The sequence below is a fragment of the Oncorhynchus masou genome, chromosome 18 (assembly GCF_036934945.1).
Source record: "Oncorhynchus masou masou isolate Uvic2021 chromosome 18, UVic_Omas_1.1, whole genome shotgun sequence".
Taxonomy (NCBI): domain Eukaryota; kingdom Metazoa; phylum Chordata; class Actinopteri; order Salmoniformes; family Salmonidae; genus Oncorhynchus; species Oncorhynchus masou.
Window position 1 is genome coordinate 28909997 of NC_088229.1, and position 12511 is coordinate 28922507.

The 12511-nt window shown below is 40.4% G+C and overlaps 1 protein-coding gene across 8 annotated transcripts in view; it reads left to right on the forward strand.

Moving 5' to 3' along the window:
* The first annotated feature begins 477 nt into the window (after positions 1–477).
* The window catches only part of kif1b (kinesin family member 1B), a 109952-nt gene continuing 97918 nt past the window's right edge, over positions 478–12511 (forward strand). For 5 of the 8 annotated variants that reach the window (XM_064922892.1, XM_064922897.1, XM_064922894.1 and 2 more), the window contains exons 1-2: positions 478–750; positions 1961–2124. In XM_064922892.1, coding sequence (XP_064778964.1) covers positions 2019–2124 — 106 coding nt within the window. In that variant the 5' untranslated portion in view covers positions 478–750; positions 1961–2018. The remainder of the gene's footprint in view (positions 751–1960; positions 2125–12511) is intronic. The other 3 variants (XM_064922898.1, XM_064922896.1, XM_064922899.1) reach the window with 1 other exon arrangement.

Below are 12511 nucleotides of genomic sequence, written 5' to 3' on the forward strand. Positions count from 1 at the left end.
TATTATTTAAAAAAGATTATATACATTGTGTGCAAAAGGCATGAGGTAGGCAAATAATTACAATTTAGCAGATTAACACTGTTGGAGTTCCTATGTCTGTGGACTGTTAGAATCAGATGGGGCAAAGACGCATGCAATTGATTTATAGTGAAATCATTAGAAAAATCATGAGATGCTTAAGTCTGTAGGGAAAGGTCTATGTCTGTGAAGATTTCTATGAATTACTGTGTAATTACACTTTCTCCTGTTAGGGGGCGCCTATACACTTTGGTCCCTGTCTAGACCTTCGTAGTGCGGTGACAGCGGTACAGGGAGCGGTAAGAAACCCTGCAGTATGGCGTCACGGCCAAATGCAACGGTCCCATCGTATTTCGTGGAGTTCTATTGGCTCCCCAACGCATTGCTCATGCATTAGTCTGATTTCATTGGCTTATCAAACTGACAATCAGTCTAGTCGAAAGGGAGTTGACGTAATCTTTTCAGTAAATCAAGGTACTCTATCTGTTTTTTTTTTTGCTTGTGTGCAGATATACGACCGCTTTTCATCTGAACTGGAAAATAACCTCATCAAGGAAGCAACGAATGCAGTGGAAGCCTGTCTGGTGGAGACTTAAACACTGCTATAATGGGTGTTTTTCATAAAAGTGGGCTTGACCATTTTTTTGCGAGCATACTCTGATGAACAATATTATTATTATTTGTTTTCTCTACTTTTCTATGGTGTTCTAGTCTTCGTTTCGATCTTCAAAAGTAAGTTGCATAAACATTACCTATTTCATTCCGTTTTTACTGTAGAGCGAGCGACTTTTTGTTGTTGCTTTTCCTTAAAATTAATTTAGTAATCTGTTGTATTCTGATCGCAAACGTTTAAAATACTTTGTTCTGATTTGATATCAAATAGACTACCTATGCACGATGGTATTGTTGTAAATGATCCCAAAACGAATATCCTGCGCGTGAAGTCATTATCGCGAACGGCGACATAAGGCCATTCAAATCAAATATCTTTATAACGCCATTTTTATATCCGCAGATGTCACAGTGCTTTTACAGAACACCGTCCTAAAACCACAAATAGAAAGCAAGGCAGATGTAGAAGCACCGTGGCAAGGAAAAACTCCCTAGAAAGGCAGGAACCTAGGAAGAAGGTTTGATTTCGTCAGTACGATATCTGCTGGTTTTAGTAATGGGCCTACATTGTTTCACTTAATCTTACAAACATTTGGTATGTGTTGCCAAATGCTTTGCAACAATTTCTAATGTTTTCCACTAGCCCTTTTCAAATTTCGAAAATATTTTTTCTAAACATTTTTCAATGTGTAGCCAGGTTTCTGTGCGTTTGCATATACCAAATATGGTAGATAGAATTGCATGGGCGTATGCCTCGGCTAGTAAATGGCTGACTGCAAGGACATGGTGAAAACATCAGATTTCTGCTAGTCGATGCTGGGCCCTTTTCTAGAGATTTGTACAAACTAACAATCCTAATGAAATTGTCAGTATGTAGACTAATAGCTATACCTAATAGGCAGTCTACTGTTTTTATTCAGACATTTATTTATGTAGCATATCTGTATAATGTAGCCTCTATGCGATGAGTCGGCCATATTGTAGGCTCCTCTAAACTAGTCTGAGCATTTGGCCTACAAACTGAGATAACGGGAATTAGGTTTCGTTATTTGACCCTTTCGTGCCATATACTTGTAATCTGAGAGAAATGCATAATATTTCAGATTTTAATGACGAGTAACATCCACTTGAGACCTTCTGTTGTCGTTTCTCCAATTGCTTTGTATTATATTTAAATGTGATGCTATTTAACAGCTTGTCAACATTGTAGCCTTATCACCTATTTTACCCCTAGTATCGAATCTAACAAGTCATCCCTTTATTACTTATGACAACATGCATTGAATTTGTATGTAATTCAAAAGTAAAGTAATAGTTTTTCTTTCTTCAGGAGAGTAATTTTTGGAATCATACTACTGGGTACTGGGTGAAAGTCCTAAACTGCTGCCATGTCTGGGGCGTCTGTGAAAGTCGCTGTCCGAGTTCGTCCCTTTAACTCGAGAGAGACAAGCAAGGAGTCAAAATGCATCATTCAGATGCAAGGCAATTCTACCAGTAAGTAACACACACAAACATACACACACATATACATATATATATATATGAGCCTCAGTGTGAGAAATGTTGAGTTGGTCCATTCTGACACAGTTTGTGTCCCTAATGGAACCTTATTCCCCATATAGTGCACTACTTTTGACCAGGAACCATAGTGCACTACTTTTGACCAGATTCCTATGTAGGGAATAGAGTGCCATTTGGGATGCAGTCAGCCTGCTCTTTGGGCTTTCTTCCCTCTTTCTATTCATCAATGCATTGTCCCACAGTTGGGACTATTTGATATTGGTAGCAGTGCTTATCACTGGTCTGGAGTGTGTGGTTATGTCTTCCCCGAGTTGATGTGGAATACTCCAGGAAACACAAGTTCTACTCCACGCAGCCTTTTGGGACACCTTCGAGGGCAGACAGTATAACTGTTTTGAGAACATGCCCTTTAATATTAGGTGGACAGTTCATATGTAGAAAATAGACAAACTATGAAACATCAAAGTGGATGTTCCAGTATATGGAAAAATCAACAGTTATGATACAAAGCAAAACTGTTTTCAAAGAGTAGTTGGACTTCTGTGCTGCTACCAGGTCAACCATAAGCATTCCTGTCATTTAGAAAAGCGCTCTCTACAAGATGTTGAGGTTGAAACAAACAAAATGGCCTTAATTGCTATTCAGTTGCTGTATCAGCAGATGGAATTTGTCCCCATCCAATAGCATATAATGGGAATCAATGATTCAGACGGATGTTGTACAGACATATTTAATGTGCTGCCCAAAGCTAAGGTCCAAGTGACAGCACAGCAATATCACATTTCTGTTAGCACAGAGAAAATGAGGATAACGCTATAATGTTGAATATAGAGATGTGCTATTTGGAAAAGGAGATGTCGCTGTCATGTTTTTTTCCTCCTTAGTAATTTAGTCATTTTGGATTTATCCAATGTAACAAATCCTTTTGGATGTTTTTAGCCAGTGATTCACCATGTCCACTTGTAACTATGGGTCACCAGTTTTTTTTAAAGGGATAGTTCATTCAAACGCATCCACATTTTTTTCCTCTGTACTGAAAGTGCTCGGTCTTGAAAACTTGACTAGAAATGTAAAATAAAATGGTATTTTATTAACAATGGATTAATGAACAAAATACTAAAATGTACTTTTTGAGTGAACTATAGTTATTCCAAAACCGGTCTTTGAATGGCACATTAAAACCCTCATGAGACAAACGCCATCTCATTCATGTCAGGTAGTTATATGCCTTGTTATAATATTGACCTGGTACTTAGAGCCTGTAACACAACCCTTTTATCAACCTGTTCCATGAACTGGTTTTGATTTGCCTTGAAGTTCAGTTGTCGCCTTTAGTCATTTGTGTTATTTCAATCACACCAGCTGGTCGTTGATTGCATCCATCAATGCCACACTTGCATGCACTTCCTAAGGACCAAACCTATCCAAAGGAAAGGTTTTAGTAGAATCCTGAATCTTTTACTTCACATCCTGATGCTTTTTCATTAGGCCAATGACACTTTGAGGTGCCCTCGGTGACTTGTGGTGTGTAGCAGAGCTGAGCTCTGCTATGTTTTTTAGTGGGGGGTGAGTAGCAGAGGGGGAGAGGGAGGCTGCAGCAGTCTTGCTTCTCTTCCTATCACATGCACAGATTGCAGAGCAGTACTCCATTGCAGATGGTATAATGAGAATGCTGTCTTGCCCATGGCAGGCAGGCCCACGTGCATTCATAGTCCAGACTGTCAGCCAATGAGAGAACATGCCCTTTATGCAGGTCACTTCAGTGTTTCCCTAACATTGTATAGGTGAGTCTCCCTACCGCCGCCTAAAAATTTGGATATGGATTCAGTTGAAAAATTGGGTTAACCCCCTAGAGTCGATGTCTGCCCCCCCGAACCCACGGAAATCTAATTAGCGTTGGGGGAAAAATACCATCAAAATCTGTCTGTTTAAGCTAGATATATCTTCTTTTTTTTTTGCATGGGCTGTGTCTCAATCTGCCAATGGCAACCTTCCACATCTGCGGTGGAAGGTGGCCGAACTACAGCGGTGTTTGTCAGACCGTGAGACATCCCGAAAACTGTTCTTCTCACAAACGTCTGTAGCGTCCGAACAGTTTGGGCTATACACTAATATGACTCCTCTATGGAAAGGTGAGACTCTCACAAATGCATATTTTGACGGTTGTTTTGCTCTAATTTAAAAAAAAAAAAAAATAAATGCAAGTATATGTGGAAGTAGTTTAGTGCCAAAACAAATTGGTTAAGTATGGGTAAATTAAATAATATGTAATTTCCTGATCTTTCTTATCTCTCAGATATAGGACAGACACCGAACAAACTTCCTTTTGATAGATTTCTTTGACTGTTTTTCCATGTATGAATCTGTTATTCAATGTTTCTTTGTGCTTATAGCATTAAGGCCAAATGCAATTTTATATCAAATATTTATGCCTAAAGGGATCCTAAAATTCAAAATAAAATAGGTAAATGATCCTTGGTATCATGATCTACTAATCTAACATATGGAAATGTTTTAAGAACTGCTTTTTTTTTGCTGTATGAAGAGCTCTGCCAAATAGCATTGAATATAGGTTCTCTGCAGTCTTCATTAATATACTGAACATTTCTGCTTATGCCCTATCCATCAACTGTCGACGTGAGATTTAATCCTCTTAATACTTACAAAGATGTACCTAAGATGCTGTAATTTTATTTATACAATTGTTATAGGGGAAACACTGAGTTGGGGCTATATAATGATGCTTCTATCACTACCTAATATAATGTGCCCCTTCCCAAAAATCTCAAAAGCCATTACACAGAGGAATGTTCTACCACTGTACACTTTGATGTTTTGGGAAGGTATTTCTCTCATAATTGAATGCATTCTTTGATCATCTCTGTGGCGCTGAAGGAATAGAACTGAACAATTGAACAAAGCCTTCCTTCTGTTTACGAGGTTGTACGTGAAGCACAGGTTTTGAAGACCGCAACATGTGTATATGGATGACATGTCATTGTTTAGCTAAGATTAACCTCTTTCCTGCAATGCACCATCAAATTATGTTATTTTACAGAAGTCCCACTTGAAAACATCTGGGCCGTATTCACAAAGTGTTTCAGAGTAGGAGGCAGTGCTGATCTCGGATCAGTTTTGCCTTTTAGATCATAATGAATAAGAACATGGACAGGGAGGACCTGATCCTAGATCAGCAAACCTACACAGAGACACTAAATATGTGCCCCGATCACCCCTGTCCATTCACTGTTTATCTAAAAGGAAAAATCTGATTCTAGATTATCATTCCTACTCTGAGAACTTTATGAATCCAGGCTCTGTTTTCATGTGTGTGTGTATATATATCTATATCTATCTCTCTATCAATCAATCAATGTCCTTCGGTTGTGTTGTATTTCTGCTACCCTTTAGATATAGTTGTAATTTAAATGGGATGGAGAGAGGCCTGATTTACAGTAGGGTGTCTGTCTACGGATAAGCCTGGTCAGCTTGCTGAGAGAAAGCAGCTGTGTTTTTTACTGGGCTGTGATGCTCCCCTTATTGTTGTCATTCTGTTGCCACCCTCCCTCAAGGTGTGTGTTCATTTGTGTCTGTGTCAAGGGCATGTGCCATCACTCTCCCTCTCTACTTTCCTCTGTGATTATACAATGTGCAGGGGATTAATTCAAGGCCTCTGCGAGCAGGGTGATACTAAGCAAGGTCTCTTTCAGTGGAGACCTGTGCTCAGACATACCATTGCCAAAGTAATTAGCCGGAAATTTCACAAAATGGGTTGCGGCGCTAGCTAGCGTTGGAACACTATGTGGACAGATCGCATGAGTTTAAAGCCTACCCTTAATGATGAGCCAGATGTGCTGCTCACAATGGTCCATGTGTCTTGTTATGTAAGCCATGTGTTCTATTCCCCCTCCCCCATCACTCATATATGTAGCGTGGTGGTTTGCTGCTGTGTCAAAGAAGGTTCACTGCTACACTATCACAAGGCTAACAGTGTTAGATTACACATGTACTGTATAACATGGTTGATTGCTGCAGCAAAGAAGGTCCTCTGATATGCTATTGCTAGGCTAACAGTGCAGGCTAGGCTAATGCTAACCTATTAAATGTGTATAACTAGATTCACATGTCTTCAGTGCTTAAAGGGATACTTTGGGATTTTGGCAATGATGCCCTTTATCTACTTCCCCAGAGTCAGATGAACCGTGAATATTGTTTGTATGTCTCTGTCATATATGATGTTAGGGGTAGTTTTGCGAGCCAATAATAACTAGCATTACCCACAGACTTCCAGTCATTGCGCTATCTATGAGCATGCTAGCAATATCCCTATCAAGATGCACTATGCAGAAATCGCTCCACCATTTCTTGGTTGCAAAAATTCTAGAAGTTAACGTAATTTCTTTTTTTGTGACAAAACAAAACAAATATAGTGTCTTTGTTCCATCTAAACCGCTGTTAAATATATTTTCAGCTGTTTTGAAGCTGGTGTACAAAACAGAAAGTAAAACACGCAAAGACAAAATTTTAAGAACGGGAAGCATAGAAGTGGTGCACACGGAACAGATCTACCGCTTCTTAGACTTGCTTTCAATGAGCGAAAACAGGTTTTTAGAAATGTTGGCAACTTTATAAAAAATAAAAAAACATACCTTATTTACATAAGTATTCAGATCCTTTGCTATGAGACTCGAAATTGAGTTCAGGTGCATCCTGTTTCCAGTGATGGTCTTTGATGTTTCTTCAACTTGATTGGAGTCCACCTGTGGTAAATTCAATTGATTCAACATGATTTGGAAAGGCACATACCTGTCTATGTAGGGTCCCACAATTGACAGTGCATGTCAGAGCAAAAACAAAGCCATGAGGTCGACGGAATTGTCCGTAGCGCTCCGAGACTGGATTGAGTCTAGGCACAGATTTGGGGAAGGATACCTAAACATTTCAGCATTGAAGGTCCCCAAGAACACAGTTGCCTCCATCATTCTTAAATGGAAGAAGTTCTGAACCACCAAGACTCTTCCTAGAGCTGGCCACCTGGCCAATCTGAGCAATCGTGGGAGAAGGGCCTTGGTCAGGAAGGTGAGCAAGAACCTTATGGTTACTCAGAGCTCTAGAGTTCCTTTGTGGAGATGGTTGTCCTTCTGGAAGGTTCTCCCATCTTTGCAGCACACCACCAATCTGCCCTTTATGGTAGAGTGGCCAGAAGAAAGCCACTCTTCAGTAAAAGGCACATGACAGCCTGCTTGGAGTTTGCCAAAAGGCACCTAAAAACTCTCAGACCATGAGAAACAAGATTGCACTCCTTGACCTGAATGCTAAGCGTCATGTCACTTGGGCTTCCGAGTGGCACAGTGGTCTAAGGCACTGCATCTCAGTGCAAGAGGCGTCACTACAGGCCCTGTTTCGATTCTAGGCTGTATCACAACCAGCCGTGATTGGAAGAGCAGCACACAATTGGCCCAGTGTCGTTCGGGTTTGGTCGGGGAAGGCTGTCATTGTAAATAAGAATTTGTTCTTAACTGACTTTTTTTTAAAAAAAGATTTAAAAAATTAATGGTCGTGGCAGCATCATGCTGTGGGCATGTTTTTCAGCGGCAGGAACTGGGAGACTTCAGGATCGAGGAAAAGCTGAACTGAGCAAAGTACAGAGATCCTTGATGAAAACCTGCTCCATAGCACTCAGGAACTCAGACTGGGGTGAAGGTTCACCTTCAAACAGGAGAATGACTCTAAGCACACAGCCAAGACAACGCAGAAGTGGCCTCGGGACAAGTCTCTGAATGTACTTGAGTGGCCCAGCCAGAACCCGATCGAGCATCTCTGGAAAGAACTGAACATAGCTGTGCAGCGACGCTCCCCATCCATCCTGACCAAGTTCAAGAGGATCTGCAGAGAAGAATGGGAGAAACTTCCCAAATACAGGTGTGCCAAGCTTGAAGCGTCATTCTCAAGAAGACTCAATGCTGTAATCCCTGCCAAAAGTGCTTCAACAAAGTACTGAGTAAAGGGTCTGAATACTTATGTAAATACATTTGCAAAAAAAAATCAATCAGTTTTTGCTTTGTCATTATGGGGTTGTGTGTGTGTGTGTGTGTGTGTGTGTGTGTGTGTGTGTGTGTGTGTGTAGATTGAGGGGGAGAAATAATTTAATACATTTTTAGAATAAGGCTGTAACATAACAAAATGTTGAAGAAGTCAAGGTCTGAATACTTTCCGAATGGACTGTATATGCACTCTTCAGGTTTCTGCTCACCGTTCTCTGTACCTGTTAGTGTGCATTCTCTTCCACTGCAGAATGCAAGAAAATTGTCAAAGTACTAGTATGTTCCCTCAAAATACACTCCCTATTTACTTTCAAAATAGCATTGGCCAGCTGACTCATTCCAGGTATGTTGTCTGAGTAAAGCCAAATGTGTGTATATACTACACCTGGTATTCCCAAACTGAGGTACGCGCAATGCTTTCGGGGTATGCCAAATAAAAATGTGATTTGCATTTTTTTTTTAAACGTTTAAATCACTTTTTCAAACAGTCCGTTTACATTTTATAACGGGCAAAACATTTGGGTGAGGGTTTTTTTCTCGCCTGAGCAGCCTTGTTTCACTGCCAAAAATAAAATGAAACCATCTAGTGTTCAGCGAAATAACACAATGTCAAATACAGGTAGCCTACTCAAATAATTAACATCCAATCACATGAACTGTTACACTCTCACGGGAATTCCACTAACGGTCCGTATGTAGCCAAACATAGTTGCTGCTCATTCCGTTTGCTCGAAAATGGTTAAAAAATTAAGGCCTGTGTCCATAGAGAGACATACCAGCTCTACTGGTAGTACTGCTCCTACCAGCAGAACTGCACCTGTTAGCACAAGTTGTTCTGCCTCCAATGCTAGCATCAGTAATTCTACATTTGTTGTTAGCCCAGAAAGCACCCAACAACAGACAGGGACGTTGGCCCATCGAAGAGGCGCAAATATGAGGACGACATTGATTTGAGGTTCACTTATATTGTGTGTAGTGCTTTTCCTCAGCCACAGTGTGTTATATGTGTAAATGTACTCTCACAACTCAATGAAACCTTCACTCTTGTGCAGATGTTTAGAAACAAAACATGGCAATTAAACATTTTTGCCAGAGTTTTTTTTTTTTTTTTTGCGAGAATAAAGACTACTTTCAAGTAGTAAGACATGTATAAAAGCAACAGATATCATTAATAAGAAGGGACTAGAAGCGTCTTATATGGTGAGCTACCGAGTGGCTAGGACAGGCAAGCCCCATACTATTGTGGAGGACTTAATTCCTTCCTGCTGCCGTGGATATGGCTGGGACAATGCTGGGGGAAAAGGCCCCAAAAAATTGTACACACTACGCCTCCATCAAACAACACTGTTTCACGACGCATCAGCGACATGGCAGATGTTTTGAAAAATTACTGCTTCGCATACAAGCCGGTGAATTATATGCGTTACAGCTGGATGAGTCAACAGACGTGGTGGGCCTGGCACAGCTCCTGGTATATGTCTGTTAAGTTTATGGGGGTCAATTAAGGAAGATCTCTTCTCCTGTTGTCCTGGTTTGTAGAAGAGGATATGTTTAAAGTGTCTGGACAGCTTTGTGACATCAAATGGACTTTGGTGGTCAAGATGTGTTAGCATTTGCGCCATTAGTACAGATACATGACAGGGGGACATAGTGGAATGGTAACGCGCGTGCAAGCAGTTGCTCCCGACGCCACTTGGGTATACTGCAGCATCCACCGAGAGGCTCTTGCTGCCAAGGGAATTGCCTGACAGCTTGAAATACGTTTTGGGCACTACAGTGAAGGTGGTTAACTTTGTTAAAGCAAGGCCCCTGAACTCTTGTGTATTTTCTGCACTATGCAATGATCTGGGCAGCGACCATGTAATGCTTTTACAACATACAGAGGTGCACTGCTTATCAAAGGGCAAAGTATTGACACGTTTTTTTTTTATATAAATAAATTGAGAGACGAGCCTAAAGTTCTCTTTACTGACCATAGTTTTCACTTGTCTGACCGCTTGCATGATGACGAGTTTCTCACAGGACTGGCGATCTGGGTGATGTTTTTTCTCGCCTGAATGATCTGAATCTAGGATTACAGGGACTCTCTGCAACTATATTCAATGTGCGGAACAAAATTAAGGCTATGATTAAGAAGCTGGAGCTCTTTTCTGTCTGCGTTAACAAGGACAACACACAGGTCTTCCCATTGTATTATTTTTTTTGTGCAAATTAACTCAAGCTTACGAACAATGTCAAATGTGATATAGCGAAGCACCTGAGTGAGATGGGTGCACAATTATGCAGGTACTTTCCAGAAACAGACGACACAAACAACTGTATTTGTTAACCCTTTCATGCCTGCCTCCAGTAGACGTACAGATATCGGAAAAAGAGAGCCTCATCGAAATGGCAACAAGCGGTTCTGTGAATTTAATCAGAAGCCCCTGCCGGATTTCTGGATAGGGCTGCGCACAGAGTATCCTACCTTGGCAAAACGCGCTGTTTAGACACTGATGCCCTTTGCAACCACATACCTATGTGAGAGTGGATTCTCGGCCCTCACTAGCATGAAAACGAAATACAGGCACAGACTGTGTGTGGGAAATGATTTAAGACTGACTCTCCAATACAACCCAACATTGCAGAGTCATGTGCATCCTTTCAAGCACACCTTTCTCATTAACTTGTGAGTTATTCACAATTTTTAATGAACAAATAAGCTTTTATATGTAAGATTGCTATGTAAAGAGCAAAATTATTGATTATTATTTGTGCCTTGGTCCTGTAAGAGCTCTGTCACTTCCCATGAGCCGGGTTGTGACAAACCCACACTCATATGTTTAATAAATATATTCTATAGTGTGTGTGTGTGGCAGGCTTATAGTGATGGCAAAAAACAACATTTGAGAGTGCACTGAACCTGGTGCTGAAGAGGGTATGTAGCTGGAGGTTGAATGTTTGAAGGTGTACGGGACTATAAAAAGTTTGGGAACCACTGCACCACACAGTACGCAACGCAAGAATGTCAGTTGTCTATGCAAAATTATGATCTTGTGCGTAGAAAGTACACAAGAGAATGCCAAGAGTGTGCAACATTGTCATCAAGGCAAAGGGTGGCTACTTTGAAGAATCTCAAATATATTTTGTTTTAACACTTTCTTTGGTTACTACATGATTCCATATGTGTTATTTAATAGTTTGATCTTTTGATTCTACAAAAAAAAACTTGAATGAGTAGGTGTTCTAAAACTTTTGACCGGTAGTGTACATAACGTATATATCAGTAAGCATGCCTGAACTGCCACTTGTTAAATGGTAGAATAAAATGATACAATGCATATTTTCTTCGACGTACACTCCTAATCTGCTTTCAAAATAGAATAGCCGGGTGACACACTCCAGGTGTGTTGTGAGTAATATACATTATGGGGTGTGTGTAGATTTGATGACGGGGGAAAAATAACTATTTAAATATTTAGAATAAGGCTGTATCGTAACAAAATGTGGAAGAAGTCTCGGGGTCTGAAATACTTTCCGAATGCATGGAGGCAATTAACCTGATGAGGGCGTGTGACTTATGGGAACGAGCACCTGAGCCATAATGGGTTCTCATTGTAAACCATTATTGGATATTAGGCATCCATTCATACTTCTACATGGTGAATAGGAGAGAGAATTACTGCAGTGGTATTCATAGTTGGGTTTGAATACCACAGTGTAAAAAAAGTATATATTTTTTATTGAGTTAATGTATTTATTGGTTCTCAACTTTGATAAGAGAAATTAATTGAAGGTAATTTCTTGATGCAAAAATCCAATGTTCTTATTTTAATATTTTCATTTGATTTTGGCAGGGGTGAGATTGGTAGAAATTCTGCTGAAAAAGTTGGGGTGCCTGTTGAAAAAGTTTGAGTACTGCTGAATCAGAGATTATTCTCAGTTTAAACCTTAGATGTAGAATGTCTAGAAGGGCATACCCATTCTAGTCAAGGTTCTTTGATCCGTGTACCGGACGGGCGGCCATATTGAGTGTGCTGTGCTTTGAGCGGCTTTGTCCTTTCTAGTCATTCTATTTTTATGGTGTAAACATCATAGATACCATCTATGGTGGAAGGTCACAGCATTGGTTCCACCACCATTTCCCTTCCCATGGTCAGCTAAGTGTATGTTCAATTTGACCTTCAGAAAACCCTTCAGGCATTGACTGGGCTACACCGTCCATCAGTGACAATCAAAGTGTGATAGTTATTCGCTTACCTCGACATCAATCAAAACCCATTCCACATGTATGAATGGGGAAAACTAAGGGTGGTTGATACAACACAAAGGGACGA